Source organism: Gopherus flavomarginatus, chromosome 1, assembly GCF_025201925.1.
Source record: "Gopherus flavomarginatus isolate rGopFla2 chromosome 1, rGopFla2.mat.asm, whole genome shotgun sequence".
Taxonomy (NCBI): domain Eukaryota; kingdom Metazoa; phylum Chordata; order Testudines; family Testudinidae; genus Gopherus; species Gopherus flavomarginatus.
In genome coordinates, this window is record NC_066617.1 from 135,979,525 (window position 1) to 136,004,740 (window position 25,216).

Genomic DNA, 25,216 nt, shown 5'->3' on the forward strand with positions numbered 1-25,216 from the left:
CAGGTTTGACTTCTGTTCTCTGTCTACCGGTATATCAGTAAATTTATGTAGCCCTTTTCTCCCCAGGGGAGAGACTCCAATAACCAAATCAATAAGATAAGATATAAATAATTGATTTAAATTACTTGATTTTGAAACAAATCACTGATTTAAAATCAGGTGGAGGCTTTATAAAATTAATTTGAAAATGTGCACCTTCAAATTAAAACTTATAAATGCTGGGTTGTGTGTCGATGCCCCTACTGGTAGGATCTCTTATATGAAATTTACTGCACTGCTAAAAACAACACATACAAAAATTGTAACATTTATGATCCTAATCTCACAAACATTAAATTTGTAGAGAAACATTTAAAGTTATTCTGAATATGGGAGAGTATGACTTTAAAGCAGAATAGGTACACCTCTGCCCTGACACAACACGAATTCAGATATAACGCGGTAAAGCAGCGCTCCTGGGGGGGAGGAGGAGGCGCTGTGCACTCCGGCGGATCAAAGCAAGTTCGATATAATGAGGTTTCACCTATGACACGGTAAGATTTTTTGGCTCCCAAGGACAGCGTTGTATCAGGGTAGAGGTGTATTCTGGAATAACTCTAATGTAAACCAGGCATACATGTTCATTGGCAAGTTCTGTCACCTCAGTGACAGCACCAAAATGACTGTTATAAAGAAGATACAATACAAAAAAACAAGTCCAGAAAATATAACCAATGGCCACTTAACAAAATGACACCATCCCAAGGAAACTAGTAAAAATCATAGTCCTCACTACCTTTTATGGCATATGATCTATAACATATGTAGAGAGTGACACTGTAGTCAAACATAATTTGGGTCAATAAAGAGGAACACGTTATAACTGGAGAAGTATCATCTGCAAATTGGAGTATGAGAAAAATCACTCCCTTTCTTCAGAGGAGGTTTAAACTTAAGAGCTTCCCTCAACACATTATATCTAGAAATCAACCTACATTGTTATGAAAAACAGTATATTATTAATCTTTGTACTCTAATGTCCCCCATTTATTGAAAAATCTTTACAATGTGAACTGATTACATAGTTTTACTTAAGAGTTTATTCACTAGCAATTATTTTAACTCTAGTCAGTTGAATTAAAAAAATACCACTGAAATGTAAGACATTAGTCAGAGCTGCCAGAGGACACACAAAGTTCCTTTTCACCTCACAGTATACCTGGAAGCGAGACAAGCTAGCTGTCTTAGTAGCACTTTTCTTGAGACTATACGACCAACTTTGTGGTGTCGATTTTTTTGTGTTATAAAACTGTCTAAACCAAAACATTTTTACACGTTATCATCAACTGCACCACTATGAAGAACAGTGTAAGTTTTAATGGAGGTCAGAGAGAAAACACAGTTCCAGAAAGGGCAACTGGGACTTGGTCAAAGATAATCTTTTGAAACAGTACTGAAAACTCCCACTGATTTTAAATGACTAGAATATCCCTTTCCCCTTCCTCCAAACGACACATACACAGTTTATTCCACTGTCAGAAGGATGAAAAATAACTGTCAAACAGTAAATTGCAGCATGTGAAATGAAAACCTTAAGCCATGCCCCAATGATCACACAACTGGCTAGCAAGATCTCTGCACACTTTAAGTTATGCTGGCTTTAAGTAAAAATTCCCAAGTTTAAAAAAAACAAAACAGACTTTGTCCCCATGTATAAACTACCAATAATGTTAATGTACATTACTACCCAATCCATAATATATATTATAAATATATATTATATAATATACATTATTACTATTAATTTTCTCACCATCTCTACCACTGCGGTGACACTCCCTACAAGAGCATGCCATTCCCCAGATTGTCTTCCCCAAAGCTGTGTTGATCAATGGCCGACAACACTACAAAGAGCGTCCGTCATTCAAAAGTTCTTAGCCTGAAAAACTAGGGTAATCCGGGGTAGGGATGATTTGTTTTGAGAACTGTGGTTTAAAAACTCAAAAATCCTATTACCATTTAACTTCTATTAAATGGGAAGTCATGATGAAACAGCTAAAAAAAATTAAATTGCTTTAACTGCACACAAACATTCAATTTAGTCCTTTTTTACCTTTTATATGTATATAAAAACGAACACCTTTCACTACCTAATTCAGCCTGATCAGAATGGTCAATATCACTTTTCTGTTCAAGGTATTAACAAGAAGGTTCACAACTCTGCCAGAGAAATTTAAAAAAAAAGGTTTTGCTAAAATCAGAAACTTGTTATGTGTGCCACTTTATATTAGATGGATTTATTAATGTTACGAAAAGGGTCATTATGCATTAAACTCATTTTTTCATTAAGCCCTATGTAATTGCCAAGACATTTTATATATACATATATATATATATACATATATATATATATAGGTGTTTCTTACTCCAAATTAAATAATCTGTAAATGTTTGCAATTTAAAAAGAAAAGTCACAGGCTGGGATTCCAAGGAGAAGAGAATGCTTTGTTTTTCAAGTTCTAGATTTTACTGTTAGGCTGCTGTTCTTAGTCCTCTTCGCTGCTGGTTCCACACACCAGCTGATGGACACAAATATAAAACTCTCAGACAGCACACTGGTACTTCTATCTATGCAGTAATAAATTAATAAATGTTTCTGAAACAGAAAAGATAGTTTTCATACTTTCTATATTCCCATCCCTGTGCTGATGCCACTCATCCTCAGGAGAAAGTTTTGACATATGATCAGTCCGCAAAAATGGCATCTCTTCAGATTTTAAAGAATAAAATTACTGCTAGCATTTTTCAGGTTTTGAGACTGATCAATCTCTGCAAAATATTAAATAAATCACCATGAAACATGTCCTTTATTTCACAACTTAGTTACTAGTATATCAATAAATCTCACCAGGAACAGTTTTATTGGAGAGTCAGAAGAGAGAATATTCCTTTATATTTAAAACTCAGTCTTTGAAAGGGTTCTTGTCTTGAACTTTTACTGACAAGAACTGTAGTAAGATCTGGAAATGTTTTTTTGCCTTTCAATTACATGAAGATTTAAACTAAAAACTGAACAATTGTGATCAGAGAATAAACTATTAATTAGGCCCTTAGGAGTCAGACTTTCGGAAAGGTTACGGAAAGCACTTTTGCCCATCTATAATGGACCTGTCCTGATATTTATTTTTGGTCTAATGGACCCCTCCCCCAGAAAAGTGTATCTTTGGCTCCTTCAATTTTTCTTTTTACAGTTCTACTCCCACATAAACCTTGTGAGAAATAATCCTCGTACTCATCCAATTCTAGCCACCAAGAATGTTACTGTGCATACTTGGACAATATGTATGCCTCTTGCAAAGCCCAAATGGTTTGCTAAAGTTTGGTTTCCATTCGTTTGGACGAAATTTCCCTTCTGCTGCAAAACTAATTGCTAAACGTGACTGCCGCACGGACACACTCTTTGACTAGGTCAACAGAAACCACGCTAACCTTAGGAAGCTTTTTTTGGCTTGTCAATTCTGCTTTTATACAAATTTCATTCCTGATGTTCTGCATATGAATACTAACTATTTTTATAAAGAAAACACTAGTGCAACCAACTGTTGGCAAACCTATCCCAAACATATTTGCCTTATTTTTCCCCCTTCTTGTTTTCGGGTGGGCTTTATATTTTTATTTGCTTCCTTCGGTATTTTTATTGTTTGGAGGGTTGTAGATAACTGGTGTATTAAGTTTATTATTTCAGTGTCAGAGTTTAAAAATTTTCGAAGCAATTAGTGGACAGGGAGCAGAACTCCATCTTCTTTTTGCTGTTTACAACTGTGTTCATTTATTTCAAAACCTGTTGATGTGTGTGTGTGCATGGAATGTAGAGAAAGTACTTTTATTATATTTTGTCTATAAGCCTCTCAAAATTATATGGGGAAAGAACTTGAAAACATTTTATTACAATTTATCTATGAAGTTTAGTAATTAAATATGACAGCACATTTTATTATACAGATTCCTATACTTGCAAACCAAACTATGCCATCAAATAAACTAAAAACGAGATTGCTTCTCTTTAAATTGTAGTATGGCTATAAGAACAAATTCAAAACCTGCAACCAAAGCATCCAACATTCTACCCAATAATACCCCAAACATCTAAAACTGAGAAAGGTACGGAAGAGACCCTTCTATAAAAGCATCCACTCTGTCAGTCTTCTTAATATTGCAGATACAGATGAACGTTCTTGCTCAGACAAAAAACACACACTTCTTTTCTAAATTTGTAAGCTATTCTGCGTAATAGACCCTATTCAATTTTTAAGAAAATGAACGTTGGGTTAAGCGGGCCACTAGGTTATTGCACCAGTCTCACTTCTGGAGACCATCAGATTTTAGAAAGAACATCACAACTAACCATGCATTTCGTGAACTCATCCTAAATTTCAATGGACATTCATCTACATGACAAAACTACCACTGAATTCAGCATGCTTGATGGCCACCATTTAGGAAAGGACCTCAAAGGGAATAAACACAGAGTACTGCAAGTCATGATTAAGGTCCACTACCAGACCTTGAGATGGAAGTTAAGAAGAAGAAAGCTTGTACTATGCCTAGCCTTAGCCAGTTCTACTGCATCATTGTTTTTATTACAATGGAATTTCCCAACAGCACTAGGATCACATGTTTCCAATAAATGTATTTTCTAATTGAGTGCTGAAACCTCTCTCTCAACATTATTTTTTTGGTTTCTCTCACTTCTTGCAATGTTAACACTATATTGTAACAAAAATGCTGAATAACCTTTTTTTGTCTTTGCTCAGTCCACAGCAGCAATGCAGTATATTATAGCTCCATAGGCAGGTGTTGGCTTTACAAACAGACTGCATCTGTTTTCACATGTTAATCAGAACCAAATGAATTATCATCCTCTGCACTGCTACTAGAACAAGAACAGTTTCTTCTCACATATTTGCTTGCACATCTGATTTTTTAAACAGAGGCAGCCAGTTTGTTGTCTGGACAGCAAGGTACCTCACACATACACAAAAATAAATCAGCAATATTGCAGATTATTATTTTCACATCTCACATTAAGTGCAAGAAAAACAAGACCACCACCTGGTATGCATAACTGGGAATATTCAGATCTCTTTAATAAGCACACTGAATTTAAGTAACTAATGACCAAGACATGACAAAAAATAAAAACAAAAAACAAAAAAAAACCACCAAAGACTTACCCTCTTGCAGGATCTAAGGCTATTGCTCTGGGCTGATCCAATTCTTGCCAAAATAAAACTTTTCTCAAAGATCCATCTAAATTGGAAACTTCAATCCGATTTGTTTCGGAATCCGTCCAGTATAGTTTCTCTCCCAGCCAATCACATGCCAAACCGTCAGGTGACAAAAGCCCAGAAATGACCACATTCTGTACACTCCCAGTTTTGTTAAATTCTGTTCGCTTAATGGCTTCTTCGCTTACATCACTCCAGTATATCAACCCCCGGAAAAACACAAAGTCCACTGCGGCTGCATCTTCCAAACCACCCACTACAACTGTAGCATTTTCTTTCCCATTTGCAGCATCCACCAATCGCAGATCACGTCGGTTTGCATACAGCAGCAGCGGTGCAGCTTTAGGTGGAGGGGAAAAATGACATACGTTAATGTAAGTCAGGCTATTACAATTTAAGGCATCAGTAGTTTCACAGACATGGTACAAAAGGGCTAATTCAATGACTCCAGAAAAGACACCCTTTGGAAGTTAACTAGATAACCTGAAGTCAGAATTTAAATCTCAGCAAGATCCTCTCAGCTCTTTCGAAGGAGATTAATTACTAAACATGCCACTCACTATCCTACAGTGTGTGCAGTTCAGATAAGATGTTCAAAAAAGAAAACAGGTCTCAATACATTCACTGAAGATCACATGGACACCTTTTCCTAGGAGAGCAGTGTTCAAATAGTACCTGAAGGGGAAACTGAGGCCAATGTGATGTGCACCATTTGCTCACCTGCTGCTGCCCTCCAATCTAAAGTAGGCTCCTTTTTAACAGTGTTGCACATACACACTCTGAAGCCGCTTGGAATGAAAGATATTATATAAAACGTTAATTAGTACTTAAGCGAGAGGAAAAAGCAGAGCTACAAAAACTGTGTGAAGTCTTCTTTCAAACTAAGGCCCACCATGCCGTGTTTAGTTATCTGATCTAATGTCTCTTTTTTTTTTTTTTTTTTTTTTGCATGCCTAGTTTGCCTACCACATACTTGTTTCTGCACAGTTGGTATAACTTTCATATGTAACCCACGAATAAAACTATTGAAAGGCAGTAACCAAGAGATATTTTAAATTGTAACATATCCATTTAATTATACTCAACCACCGGTATCACACATCATGAACTTTCCAGCATCATTTGTACTGCAATGGAAGTTAGTAAGAAAAGGGTTTTAAAACAGAACCACCACAAACGAAATCCCCTTTTAAACTGCTATAACAAAATGCAACTAGCCTTCTCGACGGTTGCTCAGGTACTACTGGGATGAGGGCACATAAAATACCTAGCCAGGCACTGAGGTTGGCCCTCTAAACATATTCATATATATGTCATCATAACATTGCTATCAACTTAACAAAAAACTGTAGACTTACCTATAGTTGTAAGTTTCCCCTACAGGCTAAAGAAACCTGTTAAGTCACCAGAGAGAGGCCTGCTTTTATGGAGTCAAAAATTGCACATGGTTTGATGATGGCCATTGTGTCTGTATAGGTCTGCAGATTCTTACAAAAAGATAGCACTTTTGTTTCCAGAAAAAAAACAGTTCTTATATAGAAGTCTTACACTGAGACTAGAAATCCATGTGCCTGTTAAATCGACCTACACTTTAAAATGTCACCTCAGAAGTTCAGCTCTCTCAAGACTATTCATTGCATGTGTACTATGCCATGTCCTTCAGAAACTCATATGGGGAGAGAAGGAGGGGACAGAAAAGAAAATAAATTTTTAATTCAGTGTCAGGGAATATTTAAGTGTTCCCAAAAAAATTTAATCAAATTTAAACAGTTAATTTTGCTTAGGTTCATTTTGCAAACACTGCATAAAAATTTCCCTCACACCCAGTCATTCATATATCCGCATAACATTGAGTGTTTTTTCTAACAAAGTCAGATTTCAAACTTAACATCTTTATCTACCCACATTGATTTACAGCAAAATATTTAGTGCAGTCATAATACTTCTATGGGAGTAGGAGGCGGCATTTTTACAGAATGAGGGGAACCCCATTTTAAGTAACAAATTTGTTACCTTATCCTTCTACCTTCCTCTCCCCCGCAAAAAAAGTCTAAAAAATTAATTTTAACGATTTAAAAGAAAGTTTCCCAAACTTTAGGTCTAAAGTTGCTTGGGCAGGTCACAAGAAATCACACAAAAAAAAACAAACACAAAAAACACATACACATTTTCCAAATAAGTTATTCAGTACTCTGAAAGATTACCATACTACCGTAAACTGAGAAATTCAGCTAGTGGTACAGTGCAGTATATAAGTGCATACAGCAGACTGACAGAACCGTTTCTAATAAGACAATATGCACTGCGTTTGAATAAGGCAAATCCAGGCACAAACAAGTACAAGTTCCATTATTATGTACAACACGAAGTTAGAGTACCAAGGCACATAGCACACACTGAATTGGAACAACAGGCATGTCAAGGGTAATCATGAAGGCACTGCTGAGTCTAACACAACTGTATTGCATAGGTTGTTTGTTCTTTGGGGGGAGCTCAGTTCTGGCTGAGGAATGATTCTGAAATATGTCCTTTTCGCAAAGTCATACAAGTTATTCGAATTATGCTTCAGAATGAAATTTGATTACAAGCATGACACACAGTTAAACATAGACTGATTCAAAACCACAACTTGTAGTGTGTTCTGTAGGGCTGGCTGGTGAGAGTATTAAATCTTCCAAGTTGCTGTGACATTTAGAAACCATGCACCCATCAGTGAACAATAAATCTGAGGATTTCCCCCCTCCCTCGAGAAAACTTGAAACTCTGAATAAGTCAACAAAACCTGATCACTCAAACTGGCAGCATCAATAGGAAATGCCCTTTAAGCATCTTATTGGGTACCCATTAAAATTAGATGGCAGTAGAAAGGGAAAACTGTTGCAAAAAAATTCATCTTTCCCTGTGTAACTGACATGGGGTTTGGTTGGTTGATTCTTTTAGGGACACAGGATCTGAAGAAGCTATCATACTGAAAAGCATGCCTTTGTTCAAACAAAACTCTTCTATGCTTTATTAGAGACATGGTGGAAGATATCCAAGAGGAACTGCTTTCAGAACACAGAAATAGCAGCAACTACTTAGCAATTCAACTTGATGAGTCAGCCGGTGTATGTGTGTGCATGCATGCATGTTTTGATTATTTGCAAGTTACATTTCTGATAGCAGAAGCAAGCGTTCAATAGAACTAATGCGCAAAAACAATGTTTGTCATAGTACCACAAGTTTTGCAATCTGCCTGTCTGGAGCCATTCAACGATTGGTAAGAATAGTGGTCCGATCACATCAATGCAAATCATTACACCTACCACCTTATGGCTTCACTGTTTCCTACATAAGCTTTTTGCCAGCAAGGAAGTAACTAAAAACTCACACCTAATCCTTCATGAAGCTGTAAAAGCAATGCATTTAATTAAAGGCTCGCCACTGAATTTGTGCTTCTGTACACTGCTCAGTGATGATATGGGTTTCCCTTACCATTAACTCCTCTTTCATACTGACATGACGAGGAAAAATGCTTACAAGGTTTGAATCATGAACAAAACTGCAAACTTCCCTCAATTTTTAGCTCTCTTCCTTTGCAGACACTTTCAATGACTTATTCTGGCATGCTTAGCCTAAATGCTAAGGTTGGACACATTAGAAAACTTTACAGTTTGTCTTCACAAGTGCAAAGAAGAAACCAAGTCGTTTCCTCTTCTTTCCGATTTTGAAGGACGCTGTCAAGAGCTATAAATTCAGAAGTTAGCATGTGCAACCCAGGTGTTCAGCTATTCTCCTAATGACCCCCAGAAGAGAAAGATATCATTGACTTGACAGCATAGATTGGACCACTGCAAGGCAAACTGAGAGCGACAAGACTGCAACTGACTTTTGCTGAAAAGAAAAAATACAGAGCTTGTCATCCTCACTTCTCTGCAACTCAGCATTCTCTTCAATAGTAATGAAAAAAAAAAAGGCATCAATCACCCAATGATCCAAAGTTACTTCATTTTCAGTACACTTCCCAGTTAAAAGGTGCTGTGCACTAAGTTTGCCAGCTCGTCCACCACACTGAATGCTGCGAATTTAAAGATTGGACTTCCTTTGCTACTGAAATTCATTTTCACAGCATCACAATTCTTAGTTTTTGAACAGTTACATATTTTCTATGCAACACAGGAGAACCATCTTTGACCACTTGCTGAAGCACACACCAGAGCCTGGTATGTAGATTAACGAAACACTGCCAAAACAAAATGTACATTTTAAATGTACAAGTTTAAAATTAGCTTTCAGTAAATCAAAACTGTAAATTACCAAAGATTACATTTCAATGCCTCAAAAGCATTAAGTTTGCTATGGCGTTAACTAAGGGAACGGAATTTCTACTCTAAATGAACAGACACAGGTTTTGGAACTGGGAAGGGAGGAATCTACTTTAGCAATTATGATTACTAGCAGCTTTATTTATTTTTTTTAAGTTATTGATCAAGTAATGTAATGCAGATCCAACTGTATTTCCAGTGCACACATACAAATCATTTTACACATCATGTGACAAAATATGTAAAAAATTTTACAGATAAGCAATAATCATATAAAAACTATTTTGTAAAGCATGTAATTCACATCTGTCTCTTTTCAGATTATCACTACAGTTCAAACCCAGTTTTCAGAAGTTATAAGTATTACATCTATTTATAAGCTTTGCTGTTTTGCATGGTATACAGTGTGATTATTAAGCCTCAGTTAAGTTGCTGCCTTAATTATAACATCACTGATTTTCCACATGGACTTAATAAAGTGGATACAAGGCTTCCCAATTAAACTATGTTCTATTTCTTTATTGAATGTGTTACTTTCTCCATTAATCCATTTGTGAGTAAGAAGACTCTTGGACTTCCTCAATGAACTAAGAATAATTGTGAGTACAAATTGTTTTATTCGTTATTGTTCTATCTACACAGTGAAAGGAGAGAAGCTGAAATTCAGAATAATCATACGTTTTTGCTACTTTTACATGAAGTTTCCAGATATTGGCCAACAATGGCCAGGATTACAGCAAATACATTACACTCCCTCTAAGTATTTTGAATCTTTGACAATTGAGGGCAGCTGGGGAAAAAGTTTGCTGATGGAAAGCAACCAAAGTATAATAAGTAAAGATAATAATATGAAGCAAATCTCTTTCCCCCCTACCTCTTTATTTTTAATTTTATTTATTTTTGGCAGCAGGCAATGAGGGGGAAGAGGCTGAAGAGGAAAACTGTGTTTCCTTTTATTAATTAACATTTCTATTTGAATCGTGGGAAAAATAGTTTGGCTAAGTGACAGAATTATTATTAGCAGAATTATTCATGTAGCTAGTTAAGACTGTAGATTTCCCTTCTCTCCTCTCTCAGAGATGATTAATTTTCAAATTTGACACACAGTGCTTACACATGGCCCTCACAAACAGAATTAAAATGATATTATCGTTTTTGTTACATTGATTTCATTGTAATACAAAGTAATTCTATTTGGGTAACATAATCCCATAACAAAAAAAAAATCTTTGCAGATGTAGCCATTTTCCATACCCATATATATAAAAGCATTCATTATCAGCACATCAGAAGCCACTGAATATTCTATCTTTAAAATAAAATAAATAATAATAAACTATGTTAAAACTTTGGGGACTTCTCCCAAAATTAATACAGTAAGTTTAACTAAAAGAATGTTAATAACTAAACTATAGTTTAAGTGGGATAATCTCAAATGCATATTATTAATCCAGTTGGAAAAAAATGATACAGTATTCACACTCTACCCTTAGATTTGTAGGTTTGACTTAATTTCCAAGTTGCTTAGGGGTCTTGCCAACTGACTTGAAATGCACAGGCTTATATTTTAAACAGTAGCTAATTAATCACCATAAAAAGAAACAAACAACTTTAGTAAGCAACACACACAAGGACATAATGGCAAGGAGAAAACAATTATGACAAGCTACTTTCTAATGCAAATACCATCATTTCAGTCAAACTGAGCTCTGCCCAATTGGAGCAAATAGCTAATCTTCTCACACTGTGAATTCCTTTCCATAAATATTTATGAACGACAAGAACATTTGGACAGTTACATTAAGTCTTTATTAGTGTGTTAATTTGCCTGCCAAGTACAAATAGATTTTTCCTATTTAATTTTTAGGGCAGTCATCACCCAGCTTTTATAGAATTGTAGATGCAATGCTTTCCCCTCCCAAAAGCTGGAAAATTGTGTTTTTACAGAACTATACTGCATTTTCATTTACACTGGAAAATGATTATGCAACTCTGGTTAAACTGCCCAATATGTGGAATAAGTTGTGTAAATACTGATAGTTATTTAAGAAGAAAATGAATACTCTCTTTTCACCCAAATCAACTATTAGTAATAACTAGGTAAAGAACAGAGACAATCCCAAAAAGACCTGTCTACAGTTGGCACAGAAGAATAATAAATAACCATCACATGCCACAACTGGACCATGCCACACTTGTACAAATCATCGTGTCCTACACACCAACCGCCATCCAAGGTGCCTGTCTACACCGGCACTTTACAGCACTGCCACTTTTTCACTCAGGGGTGTGAAAAAACACACCCGAGCGCAGCAAGTTTCAGCGTTGTAGAGTTTCAGTGTAGACACTGCACCAGCGCTGGTAGCTGTGCCCCTCATGGAGGTGTTTTTTTTTTAAGAGAGCTGGGAGAGATATGGCAGTGCTTTAACATTGCCAGTGAAGACGTGCCCTAAGTCAATGGCTGGGACAAGTGGCTTAGCTGGGCTTTAGATGAACAAGTGTAAACAGGAAGCCACCTGATGTAAACAGGAAGCCACCATCAGTGCAGCAGCATTCCTTCATTTCACAGTAAGCACCCTACATCAGGCAACCCTGGGGTAAACATCTGTGGCTACAGGAAATCCCTTACCAGTATTTTTATTTGCAGCAATAGCTAGGGTGACCACATAGCTAGTGTGAAAAATCAGGATGGGGGTGGAGGGTAATAGGCACCTATATAAGGCAGAGCCCCAAGTATCAGGACTGTCCCTATAAAATCAGGACATCTGGTCACTCTAGCAATAGCTGGGTATTAAAGCATGTCCCTGATGCGCTACCTCACAGAAACGGATGGTAGCATAAAATTTAGCAAGTTATCCGCAGTTTACAAGAGCTGTATTTGTGGAATCCTTCAAGCTGGCCCAAGGTCTATGAGGGGCCCCTGCTGGGAACTAGAACTATCAGTCTGTTCAGGTGCAGTACACCTCTGTACGTGAAGGTATCAAGGCAGTTTGCCAAATTGGGAGTGGTCCTGTACAAGAAGGCCAGGGATAACAACTGAATTTCTGGTGCCACTCCAAAATCATCTCTCCCATGTATGAGAAAAGACTCCCTTGGAGAACAACTCACCAGCAAGCCAACCCACATAATTAACATTTGCCAGGAAGCTAATGAGGATGAATATGCTGGGGACAAAGAAGACAGTGTTGAAGTCTGAACACTGGCTGCCAGAGAAAACGGATGGCGACAGATCAGGAGATGAGTGTCTGTGTGTGTGTGTGTGTGTGTCTCTCTCTCTCACACACACACACAGTGCTATACACTACTTGACTTCAAATCAAGAAGTAAATATAGCAATGAGTGCACTGAGGTGGACTGCTTGAAGCAGGCACATATGGGATGCAATTTTACCAGAAGGGTGGAAATACTTGTCAAAAAGGGTGGAAATTCTCTGATTCCCAGAAGCACGCAAGCAGGAACTCAAGCAGAGGAACACATTCCTGACCGGTTATCTTCCAGCTGAAAAATTTGCACAACTGCAACAAAACCCCCAGCCCAACCTGCTATCCCTGCAGTCAGATTGTCACTTCCAGCTAAAACTTAACAAATGAAGAGCAGAGACTTACTGGGACGTAGGAGAGGAGGGAAACCAGAAAATTATTAATGTCACTCTGAACAATATTTCTGTAAGATGATTACAATAAGTTCTTCAGTTGAATAGTTTTACAGTAACAGGGGGATACAAGTACTGCATCACCTTCATGAACCACTGACAAGTAAATTACAACTTTAACCAAAATAAATAAAAATAAAATAACCAGCAAACTCCATCATATTTGAACACACTGTGCCATAAAGCTACTTTATCTTTGCTCCCAGGCACATTAAACTCTGCCACAGGTGCTATAATCACCTTCCTAATACTTTATTTAAAAAAATCTTTCAGCGATGATTTGATAAGGGTGAGGGATACAACTGTGGAAAATACTGTATTAATGATGGCATTTGCCAAACCTTAGATCATGCTGGTTTCTGAAAGCTCTCAGCTGAAATATGGCAAAGACAAGGCAAACCAAATGGAAAATATGGCATGAACAAATGGAATGATACAGAGCCAATCAAGAATGGGCTATCTTTTATACATACGGGGATTGACGGACAGGGGGGAATGTATTGTGCTAACTTGGGGGACAATCCTCTAAGGTCTGATCTCCAAAACTGGGGCTCCGGGTCTCAAGAAATCTTTTATCTGAAGACTCCATGACACTCCCATTGGAACAACTCTATGCTGCTATAAGACCCCACCTAGTTGTTTCAAAATATTACAGGGTACAGCATGCCTCTTCCCCCCTCTCTGCTCCCAGCATGCTGTCTGAGCAGCACCCTTAGTCTCTACTAGTCCAAGGAGCCTGGAACCTGCTAGCCTTTCTAAATTAAAAACAAGAGTCTTTACACAATGGTACCACTGGACAATTTTTTTTTTAAACAAGTGTTTTGAGCACATTAGGAGTTTGTCAAAATATCAATTACCCAACAGGCATTTCCATTCCTTCAAGAACTGATTCTAAACACAGGACAGCTGAAGGTCTGTCCAACGCAATGTCATGATAAATTTGCACAAATATAATTTATAAGATGCCTAGTCATATCAATTCTTGATGCACCCCTTGCACGAGCAGGATTGAAAAAAGAGTAACTCTTACTTATCAGTAAAAACAATGAGAAGTCCTTGTGGTACCTTACAGACTAACGAATCTATTTGGGCATAAGCTTTTGTTGGCTAGAACCCATTTCATCAGATGCAGTTAGGAAGTTTTCCCCCAGAAGGGAAGAAGAGGTAAGTCATCAGTTCCAGCAGAATCTAATCTGTTCTTTTGTAAAAGAAAAGTTAAGTTTTAGCACTTATGACTGAGGTAACTTTGCAAATTTAAACCTGTGTGGTGTCATTTTCCTTAGTTAACAGACAGACCTATTACCCACCGCTTTGCCCTCAAACAGCAGCAGAGCCTCTAACAAGATTCTGATCAGTTTCACTGCTACTGTTAAAAATACTGTAGGCAACAGTGAAGCTGACACCAATCAGGTCAACCTCATTCCTCTGTGCCTTGGGGAAAGCTCCAAGCAACAGCAACAGCAGGTATTGTTGATGTTCAGAAAAGAGGAAGCCCCAATCCCAAAAATAAACCAGAAGCTGGAGGAGGCATACATTAGCAGTGACAGGTTCTGGGACAGGAATAGGGGTCCGCTCTCCCCCTTATGAATACCAACATTCGCCCCCACGCTGGTAGTGAGACCAGGGTTTCATCACTGGAAAGGCCCCACATATTATGTATCAACCTCTAGCTAGTAGGTGCCTAGTATACTCTTCCCAAGGTCTGATCATGAAGGTATAATTTGCTAATTAACTAGATTTTGTATTTAAATGTTACCAGTGTTAATTCAGCCAAGACTGATAAACAAATTATCAAAAATTCCTACTGTCATCTAGCTATTGGGTAACCTTTGTGATACATCAGTGGCCTCTGTGCAGTTTCTCATGATCAAGTATCCAAATCAAAGATTAGCATCAAAACGTGGCATCCCTAAGTAATGCTCTTAGAAGACCAAATGCCGCAAATTGACATAGCAAAATACGAATGCATTACAGTTCCATTCCTGTGTCTAAAGGAGGGGCTTCAGTTTCCAACCCTGTCAGCCTGGCACCTTTCACAGCACGAAATTCATGAACCAAGTAGTAAACAAATGCACAAAAAACTTCACTCTTACTCATGTAAAAACACAGTCTTACTTGGAACAATAGTATTTGTGGGCAATGCTTGCCTTTGCCTCATTAAAGGGCTGCCGACACCTCCTGGAAACTAAACACATTCTCTTCGGAACCAATTCTGCTTGCATAGCATGTACGTTCTTTTATTATGAAAGACATATGCATAAAAATACGATCTTTGTTTCCTCCAAGTTCAGCTGCTCCTGCTGCTCATCCCTACCTGAAGTAACAATTAACTGCGGTGGAAATTACTGTAATGTCAGAGATAGAAGATTACGATTTCAGGTGGGGGAAACAAACAACAGGAGCAGATGAACTCAAAGGAAACAAAGATGTTGTTTTGATAAAAAGATACTTGGCAAAAGATAAAGAGAAGAGAGAAAAAAAAAGTGACAATCCAGAATGGTTTATAAACTGAATGTCTTTCAAAGTTCCCTACAAAGCATCAGCAGGTCTGTGAAGACTTGCAAAGAATATATAACTAAGAGCTGATTGATTTGGAAAAATGACAGTCATGGTGCCAATATCCCACTGACTTGTATACTCTTGCTCAAATTGCAACTTAAGGGGGAAAAAACTGAAGAATATCTGGTTTAAGGCAACAATTACAGTGCTAGATGAATTTTTATTAAGGAAATGTCTGGGTATCAAATAATGAAGTGTACTGCTCAAAATACATTATTTCTCCTCCTTGCCTGAAATCTAGTTCCTTAAAATTTAACTTTACAGCCACAAGTGGGGTATGAAATGTTAAGCAGCCCGTTTAAATAAGTATACTTACATTTCTCCAACAGGATGCAATATGGCAAACAGATGCAAGGAAGGGTAGGGGGGGATCTTTCCTCTTCCAGAGCAGTGAGCAACTGGCTATCAAGCTCTTCCTCCAACCCAAATCCCCTTCCCCCAAGCTCCCATCAAAACAAATTAATGGTTGCAAGCCAATTTTTAAATCAGAATGTGATTGCTTTTTTCTGATATATGGAAAAGGACAGTGATGTGATGGATATAAACACAGGTCTCTTCTCACCAAAAAAGATTTTAAACAAGTAGAAATGGTCACTATAATCAAAATGTACTGCATACAAAACCTTCAGTTATCTTTTTGTTCTCTCCAGTACAGGAAATTGAGGGGAGGGGGGGGAATAAATGTTATATTATAGTGTGTTAAAAACTCTGAATGCCATTTGGCAGTTCTTTATTTTGAATCCCTTATTTGAAAAAGATATCAATATTCATTCAATATATTTTAGCTAAGTCTATCAACATCCTTTACAATCAGCCCTCTAAAACACAAACTTCTCTCAAGTCCCAGAATGGATCCAATACAGATCAGAAGAGGGTTATTCTTTTTACCAAAACAACGAGGAGTCCTGTGGCTAACAGATTTATTTGAGCATAAACTTTCATGGGTGAAAACCCCACTTCAGATGGATGGATTCTTCTTGCCAAGTGTGCACTTAATCCGGTACATATAAAATCCAATGAAACGCGAGATTATTACATACACTTTTTTCCAGTGAAGTGTACAGGACTTCAATTATCTCTAAACGTGGATAGATACAGGGGGCGACCAAAACGACAACCACCACCACGTTTTAATGCTTTGCTCCTTGAAACGCTGCCCAGAGTCTCCTCACCCCTCTGCCTCCCATCCTGGATTATGTGCAACGAGGATTGCAAACCCTGAGCGGTTTTTTTTTCCTTTTTTTTAAGTTTGCAAAAACAAAAACAAATATGTATTTTTTAAGATGACTCCTCAGCACACAGGATAAACAAAAATAACTCCAGCCACCCCCACACAAGCATCACGAAGCCCAGGGAATATTTCACCACCAGGTGACTGCCTGTGAAAGCGACTCGGGGGGGTGCACAAGAGCGTGCGATGCCCCCACCCGCCCCGGCCAGTGCGGGGCTCGCCCGCTGCGCTGCGGGAAGTTAGTTCGGGGGGAAAGGCTGGCTCCGTGGCATTGCAAGGAGCGCTGCTGCCCCTTCTCCTGGGCCCCTCTCCCCCTCCCCGGCGGCCAGGCCTGGCCGCTCCCCCCACCGCGCGGAACATGGCCACGGGCAGCGACCCCCGCAACTTCCCCCCTTCCCCGCTCACCTCGCATCAGGGCGCAGAAACTGCAGAGAAGTAGGCTCCGGAGCCCGGGCCCCATCTTCCGTCTCTGCTCGCTCACCGGCGGGGGGGCGGCGGCGGCGCTGGCGGGGGAGAGCAGCAGCAGCAGCTCTGCTGCCAGTTCATACTTCCAGGCGGGGGGGAGCAGCTGCAGGTCCGTCCCCTCCCGCTGTCTGGCTCTAGCAGGCGCCTGGCCTCTTTGCACCAGCCGCGCAAACGCTCCCCTCCATGCTCATGCTGCCGCCGCCGCCACAGTGCAAAGGCGGCTGCAATTCCCCCATCCAACTCCTCGGCCAGCCGCCGCCTCCGCCTCCCGTGCACAGCGGCGCAGGGATACACGCCCCCCCCCTTCTCTGCTCACCAGCAGCCTCCTCCCCCTGCCCGCCCCCAGACGGCTCCCCACGCCCGGATGCAGCGCCCTCCTCCGGTGCCCCCCGAGCCTCCCAGACAAAGGCGGGCGGGGGAGCCGAGCCAGGCAGCGCGGCGGCCGGGAGGAGGGAGGCAGCGCTTCACAGAGGCACAGTCCGCAGCGAGGGGGAGGGACACTCCTGCAGCCACTATCGCATTCCAATGGGACTATTTCCCTTTCCCTCCTCCCTCTTTTTTTGGGGAAAGGGGGGGTGCGATGCGGTTGTCGATACACCAGTGGACCTGGGAGTGCCGGACCTACTTTCAGCCACAGAGCAAGAGCAGCAGCACAAAGGAAACTCAGAGCTGCTGCTCCTGCTTCAGGTGAAGGCAGCCCTGGCTCAGGCAGGCTACGTGCTTGCAGCCAAGGAGAAGCTGAGGGAGACAAGCAGAAAGGCCAATGCCTCTTTCCTTTCTAATTCCCTTTGTCTAACTATTGCAGCAGTACATTAACCACACACTGTGAATGAATCAGTACTAATGGACCTCGAACCAGCTGGATATGTAGAGATCTCCAATATAAAGTTATGGGACCAAGCCTGCACTCCTTAAACAGCAAAACTTCCACCGACTTCAGTGAGAGTTTTGCCTAAAGACTGCAGCATCCTTTAAAAAAATCCTTACAATCCCACATAAGCCAACCCCCAAAATAAAATCTCTGCCAGTCAGTCACGCAAGAGGGTGGAATAATATTGATATTTAAATATTTATCAGTCTCCTATACGGTTTTCCTGATCTGGCCTCCTGATTGAATTAGAAACCCCCTAGGGGAATGGCTGAGTCATGTTATATTAAAGTATCAGTATCACTAGAAAAAGTTGAGCAGCATTGTAAAATGAAGCTACAGTGTGAGGTTACTATGGATTGCAGAGGAATTTTTTTTAATCTTTCCCAGTGCAAAAATACTAATTATTCTTTTTAACAGACCTTTGCTGCTTAATTGCTGCAATGATGCATGTCTCATTTCCCAAAAGTCACTGGGTTTTGGTTTTTTGTCCCCTTCACTGAATCAATGCAATAAACGGTTTTGAACAAAAATTTAAAAAACCACAAACATAAAACACATAATAAACATTTCACATTTAAATGTAACAATAAACACTTCCCAAATGATAGCCACTTAAACACCCCCCCCCTCTGTCAACTACTATAAACAGATTTTTAAATATTTAGTAATTCATTCTTAGATGCTTTTTTAAAAAGTTTATTTCTCTACATATTTTTCTCTTTCCTACTTTGAAACACTGAATGAAAGTTTTCTTGCATTTACATAGCTTCTTTCATCCACTTTACAAACGCCACTTAATGATTTGTACTAAGAGACATACATACCACTTTGCCCACCAAGGAATGCAGCAGCTGTTTAATAGCACACAGACACAATATACAACAGCTTAGGGCAGAAGTTGAGAGAAATACTATATTAAATTTAAAGGGTCGTATTATTCTCAGATCTACTACAAACACAAGAAAAATAACCCTTCTAATTTCATAGTTTACTTTGTTCTTTCCTGGTGATCATTTATAGTAGGATGTCAGCACCGGAGACAGACTAGGGTATAGGCCTTATAGACCCTTGCCTAGGGCCCCAGTTTCTTGAGTCTTGCGATTACATCAGAATCTCCACTTTCATTTAAAAAAAAACAGAAAAGAAAAATGCATTGTTAAGTTTCTTGTCCATATGGTTGCAAAGAAAAGCTTAAACATTTAAACAAGAATGAAATCAAAGCAATAATATCTCCTTGCATCTGCAACACTAGCTCTGAGTTGTGAACTGCCTCATTCATCCGAATGGTGAGGGAACTTCAAGACCCGCTGCTCTGGGTGACCCCACCAACATCACCCCCAGTGGTGGACTTTGTGTTGCCCAGCCACCAAGTTGGTTTCCCCAGCTGCCAGTGTAAATATTGGGAGGTCCCCTGCCTACCTGGGGCTTGGAGAGGAGGCCCCTATTACTACTCCTGGGGAAATAAGGAAGGCTAATGTTGCCTCCCTGACTCTCAGCTAAGAGACATGGCCTTTCCTGCTTCTGCCACTCCATCTGGGGGATGGGCCCACAGGCCATGATGTATCTAGGCACTGAATTCCCTTAATCCAGCCCCAGTCAGCACAGTTAACTGAGGCAACAGCCTGCAGGGGAAACACAATATTATTTAAGCTGTTCCAGAAAAATGACTATAATTTTACAATATAAAGTACATTGTAAAATCAATGTTGTATAACAGTGATTAACCTTTTAAAACAAGTATCTGGAATCTGTGAATTCCCTATCATAATCACATAAAGTAGAGCTGAGAAAACCCTCATCCTGAGAGCTATCAAGCTTGACCCCCTAAAGCACGCAACACATTTCCCTACATTATTCTCTCTAGTGTGTTATCTAATCTTTTGCTGGTGAAACTCCAGTGTCTTGACTACTTCTCTTGGGAGTCTGAGCCCCTAATTGCTCTCACTCTTAAAGACATCTTCTCTGAGGTCCAGGCTAGTTTTATTTTTAGCATTAGAACATTACAGCATTCCATCCCTTCACCGTGTCATTGTAATGCAAGTCTTCTCCTTTCCTGATATTATTTCCTTGGAGAAATTTAAGTAATGTTATTGGCTTCCCCTACCTCAGCTTAGCCCTCTTTTCCCACAAGTATCAAGTCAGATCCTTCAATCTCCTTTCATCAATGCTATCATATCTAGTCCTATCCTGAACCTACTCTCCACCTTCTGCATTTTTTTTCTTATAATGCAGAGGCCAGAACTGTGTGCAACATTCTAGGTGCAATTTTACGAGGACAATATAAGAAAGGCAAGGTGAGTGAGGTAAAATCTTTTATTGGACTAACTTCTGTTGGTGTTGCTCCCAATCTTCTTCAGGAAGAGCTCAGTGAAGCTCAGAAACTTGTCCCTTCGACCAATGGAAACTGGTTCAGAAAAAGTTATTGGTTCACCTAGCATGTCTTTCTCATATCCCGGGACCAACACGGCTACTACACAAAGTAAAGACAGTAAAACAAACAAAAAACCAAGGCACGTTCTCTGCTTTACTTGCAGTTTATATGCACAGAAATTAGTTTTTAAGATGGACCACAAAAGGAAGTAGGTGAGACAAATGGCCTCGCTAGCACCTGCGGGTCTTTCATACTGTTTGTAGTATGTCACTTGATTTAAGCTGAGTCAGAATAAAATAAAGGGGCGTGGAAAGAGGGTACATTTTGAATTTTAATAGGGATTCCTCATGTTAATTAATATTTAATCTCTGCCTCAAAGTAGAATTTCTGGGTCACAGATTCAAAAACTGTCCAAGACCCCAATCCTGCAATGAGATCTGTGTAGGCTAGCAGGCTCTTACACCAACACAAGGTCCTGATGAAATCAGTGGGATCCTTGTAAGACTGAGGCCCAAGTCAGTAGTGATCTAAAGCAACTAATGGATTATGACTGCTCAGCAAATGAGTTTGTGTCTACCACATCACAGAAACCACCATCAGAATTGATTTATTTGCTGATAGTCTCAATGAGTCCAAGAATTCAATGGGCACTCTGGGTGAAATCCTGCCTCATTGAAGTCTATGGCAAAACTCCCATCCCCTTCAGTTGGGCCAGGATTTTGCCCCAAGACTCTAGCTCACCCCTAGAAGTAGGACCACGAAGCAAGGCTGAGGCACAATAGTATGGGGGGGATAGAGCATTATGTACGAAGGCTTACGCTGCTATTGCCTGTGTTGTAGCTAATACTGTTCAGTGCATTAACAGAAGACCCTGGGTTTCAGTGCTGTCAGTCTGTAACTTTTCACAAGCCCTAAACTCACTGTTTAAAAAGAAACAGACTTAATTCTTATCCTCCCTAACTCTGAGCCCAACCCCAGTTCAAGTATAAGGGCATTTACCATCATTTAATGACAAATCTTTGGGAAGAGGTTTGCCATGAGGCTCTCTTCTGAAATTAAATGACTCCTTAAAGTGGAGCTACATCAACAACCAGGTAGAAAGGGGTTAGATTATCTTGTCCATAATTAGAGTCAATATTAACAGGAGACATTTTGTCGCTTACCAACTCTCCCGTGCCATGGGGAGGTGCCTTCAACTTTTCAGCAGGAAATAGGAAGCTCACAAATAGGTTGCTTTGGATTGAGAGAGAGAACATTTTGGTTTTCTTTGTTTCTAAGGCACCACCTCCACCCGTGATCCCCAGAGGTCCTCTCAGAGCAATCCTCCTCATCTCCTCTCTTCTTCAAATAAACCTTGAGATGGGAAAAATTAGAAGCATCTCTCTCCAGAGCCCGTCAGTGCCACTGCTGTTACCAGAGGAAGCCATTTACACAGCAAAGTAATTGTTCCCTCCATCTACAAAACCTATTCTATGTGGCAGATCATATGGCAAATGGGGACTTGAAGGGGCAATCAAAGTTTCCGCTTTCTCCTTCCATCCTTTTTGTTCTCATCTTATTTTTTTCCCTGATTCTTTTTTACTCCTCCCCACATAGGTGCCGACCTCTAACGGTGCCAGTGGGGGTTCGTCCCAGACCCAACTCCACCCCCTCCCTTCCCTTATTCGACTCCTTCCCCAAATCCCTGCCCTGGCCCCGCCTCTTCCCCACCTTCTCCCCTGAGCACACTCCTTCCCCCTCCCTCCCGGAACTTGCTACAGCTGTTTGGCGGCGACAAGTGCTGGGAGGTAGGTGGAGGAGCTGGGGCGCAGCACGCTCAGGGGAGGAGGAGGATGAGAAGGTGGGGCGGTATGGGGAACTTGGCTGACAGTGGGTGCAGAGCACCCACCTATTTTTTCCGTGAGTGCTCCAGCCCTGGAGCACCCATGGAGTTGGCACCTATGCTTCCCTATTACCAGAAGAGGTGGCCGGTTGCTCAGCCTTTATTTGCATCTCCAGATAATCAGACCACGAGTGCCCTCCCACAGCCAAGCACTGCAACCAAAGCAATAGCTTGGGCTGTGCCTGAGCCCATCACAGCCCTATATATATAAGCCACTTCAATAAAAATTCTATGGAGATACCCTGAGAGTAGGTATGGAAGCCTTCAAGAACCTGCCCATTGCCTTACTTGCAGTGGGACATGAGAGGGAAGGAGGAGCATATTTGTAATGGTGGCCAGGGTGGATCTGACATCATGCGATTTACCCAGCCCCCCACTGCTCCTTTCCGCTCCTCCTCTAACTTTCAAGCCTGAAAATTCTGTCCCACGCCCTCAGAGCATGCTTCTGTTGTAGTGCTTTCAGCTCCCCATATGCAGGATTCTGATTCCAGATTTACACTACTCATTGGACCACCAGGCAGGCCCAATATTTATTAATGTTTAACATGCCTAAATTTCAAAGCCAAATTATGAAAATTTCATTTGGGAAAGTTGCAGTTTTAGTATGTTTAAGTATTTGAATGCTGCATTGATGAGTTAAAACATCCATTTCAAAGGGATCACATTTTACACTGACATGCACTGAAGCATTGTTTTGTTTTAATTTGCTAAAAAATTTCAAACCCAGTCAGCATATGGACCCCATTAAGTATAACGTGCATGCATTTTAAAGCAACAACAATTTTGAAATACTTCCTTTTCAGAACACTTTTATGGAGTTCAATATTTTGCAATACATATCCTCAGTATTTACCAATTAAGTGTTGCATTGAATCCTTTGAAGCTTAAGAATTAGCTATTGGTAAAACATTGTACATGTTGTTCACACTATTTTAGTCACAGGGATTGGTGGCTGAAGTTTATGGCTATGGTTAAAAAAGGGAGATCACCATTTCAGGGAGTAGTTAACAAACACACAACAACTTTCATATGGTAGCTTTTATTTCTGATGGGCCTTAAAAACTACAAAATACAAGCTGTACACCGGGATGTCTCATTGAACCCTAGAAACACAGCCACCTCTGGGATGAAATGCAATAGTTAACAGTGCACAGCAACACTCTCTTGTTTTATCCAGTTCAAATTGCAGAGGGAATGTAGCTAATCAGAATCTAATCACTCAAACTGGAATTCAGTCAGGACACCAGGGCTAACACCTTACCTCTCAAGAAAATTATTATGAGATTTTCAGTAGCAGTTTCTTATCAGAGGCTTGGGCTTTTTATATCCATTCGACACCTGTAGGGTAGTGTAAACGGGGGAATGGTCCCGCTATTGTGTGGAACCTTCCTGGCTTCTGCACTACGCTGGTGAAGTGGACTAGCAAAAGGATCTGAGTCCTCGCTCCCACTTCCTTTACCAAGAAGTCTGCCTGACCTTGAGGGCTCCCCTTCCACACTTCTGTCTGGCAGAGTCCTCGTAACCCCAATGAGGCTGAGCCCAGGATTCCTGAGGGGCTCAACCCCCAATACTGCTGTGGTCACATAGGACAGGGGCTAGGATGTCCCCACTCCGGGGTGCTCTCTCTGCACTGGCACATCCCTGACCCACTGATCATTTCATACAATTTAAAGCAAATACAAGTTGTTCAATTAACAATTAATTAAAAAAAATAAGGAAAAATGGGAAAGGTTAAAGAAAAACATCACCCTGCTCTGTGGCAGGGAACATTACAAACAGTGTCTCTGGACATCAGGGCACTTTGCAGTCTGTTCCTTGTAGGTCCCAGGTCTCCTTCTCAGGTCCTGGCTGTGCTGCAGGGATGCTGCAGGTTCGACACTTGCAATAGTGGTGGCCACACACCTCCAGGCTTTGGGTGGTGGGACCCTTCTTCCCAGTCTCAGCCCCACATTGGGTTATGATCCCCCTCCCAGTCTGGCCTGCAAGGACCCTTGGCTAGGGGTGTCTTTCTGCGCTGGGCCCTTTTCCCAAGGTCTCCCTTTTGCTGACCCCAGTTGCTCACCACACCTGGCTCTATGGTTGCAGCTCTGCTCCCAGCATAGGATCTGCTCTACCTGGGCTGTGTTTCTGGCTCCCTGGCTGCTTTTCGGGCCTCTCTGGATCTGGAACAGCTCTGCTCCCCAACTCAGCTTGGGCCCCTGCTTTCTCCTTAGCTCAGCCCCACTCTGTCTGATCCAGGCAATTCCAACTCACACGGAGGATGGCACCCACCCTGGCCTCCTGACTCCCTGATTAGCCTGCCCGCTCTGTCAATCAGGCTGACCTGGAGCATTGGCCTCTCCCCATTGTTCCTGGGAACTGTCAGTCTCAGGGTCCTGATTTCCCATCGACCCCTCCCCTTTTAGTGCTGGGAGCTAGCCAACCAAAACACCCCCACTGAATGTTAGTAAGGGGGCAACAGTCCCCTTACAGAAGCATTACAGTACCCCCTAAAAACAAGCTAAGACTTTGGTTCAGTCCAGATTCACCAGAGGAAAATGTGCCCCCTACTGGCTCTTCAACACCATTACCTGCAGTGCCTCATCTCACACAGTCCATCTCTGCTTAGATTGTG

At 40.7% G+C, this 25,216-nt stretch overlaps 1 protein-coding gene across 3 annotated transcripts in view; it reads right to left on the reverse strand.

Annotated features, from left to right (window-relative positions):
- The window catches only part of LRP6 (LDL receptor related protein 6), a 186,735-nt gene extending 168,960 nt beyond the window's left edge, over positions 1-17,775 (reverse strand). Inside the window, exons 1-2 of one of the 3 annotated variants that reach the window (XM_050965130.1) lie at positions 17,419-17,774; positions 5,214-5,607 (exon numbers count right to left, since the gene is read on the reverse strand). In XM_050965130.1, the coding sequence (XP_050821087.1) occupies positions 5,214-5,607; positions 17,419-17,473 (449 nt within the window). In that variant the 5' untranslated portion in view covers positions 17,474-17,774. Of the gene's footprint in view, positions 1-5,213; positions 5,608-17,418 lie in introns of all 3 variants that reach the window. The other 2 variants (XM_050965148.1, XM_050965140.1) reach the window with 2 other exon arrangements.
- Positions 17,776-25,216: the final 7,441 nt, after the last annotated feature.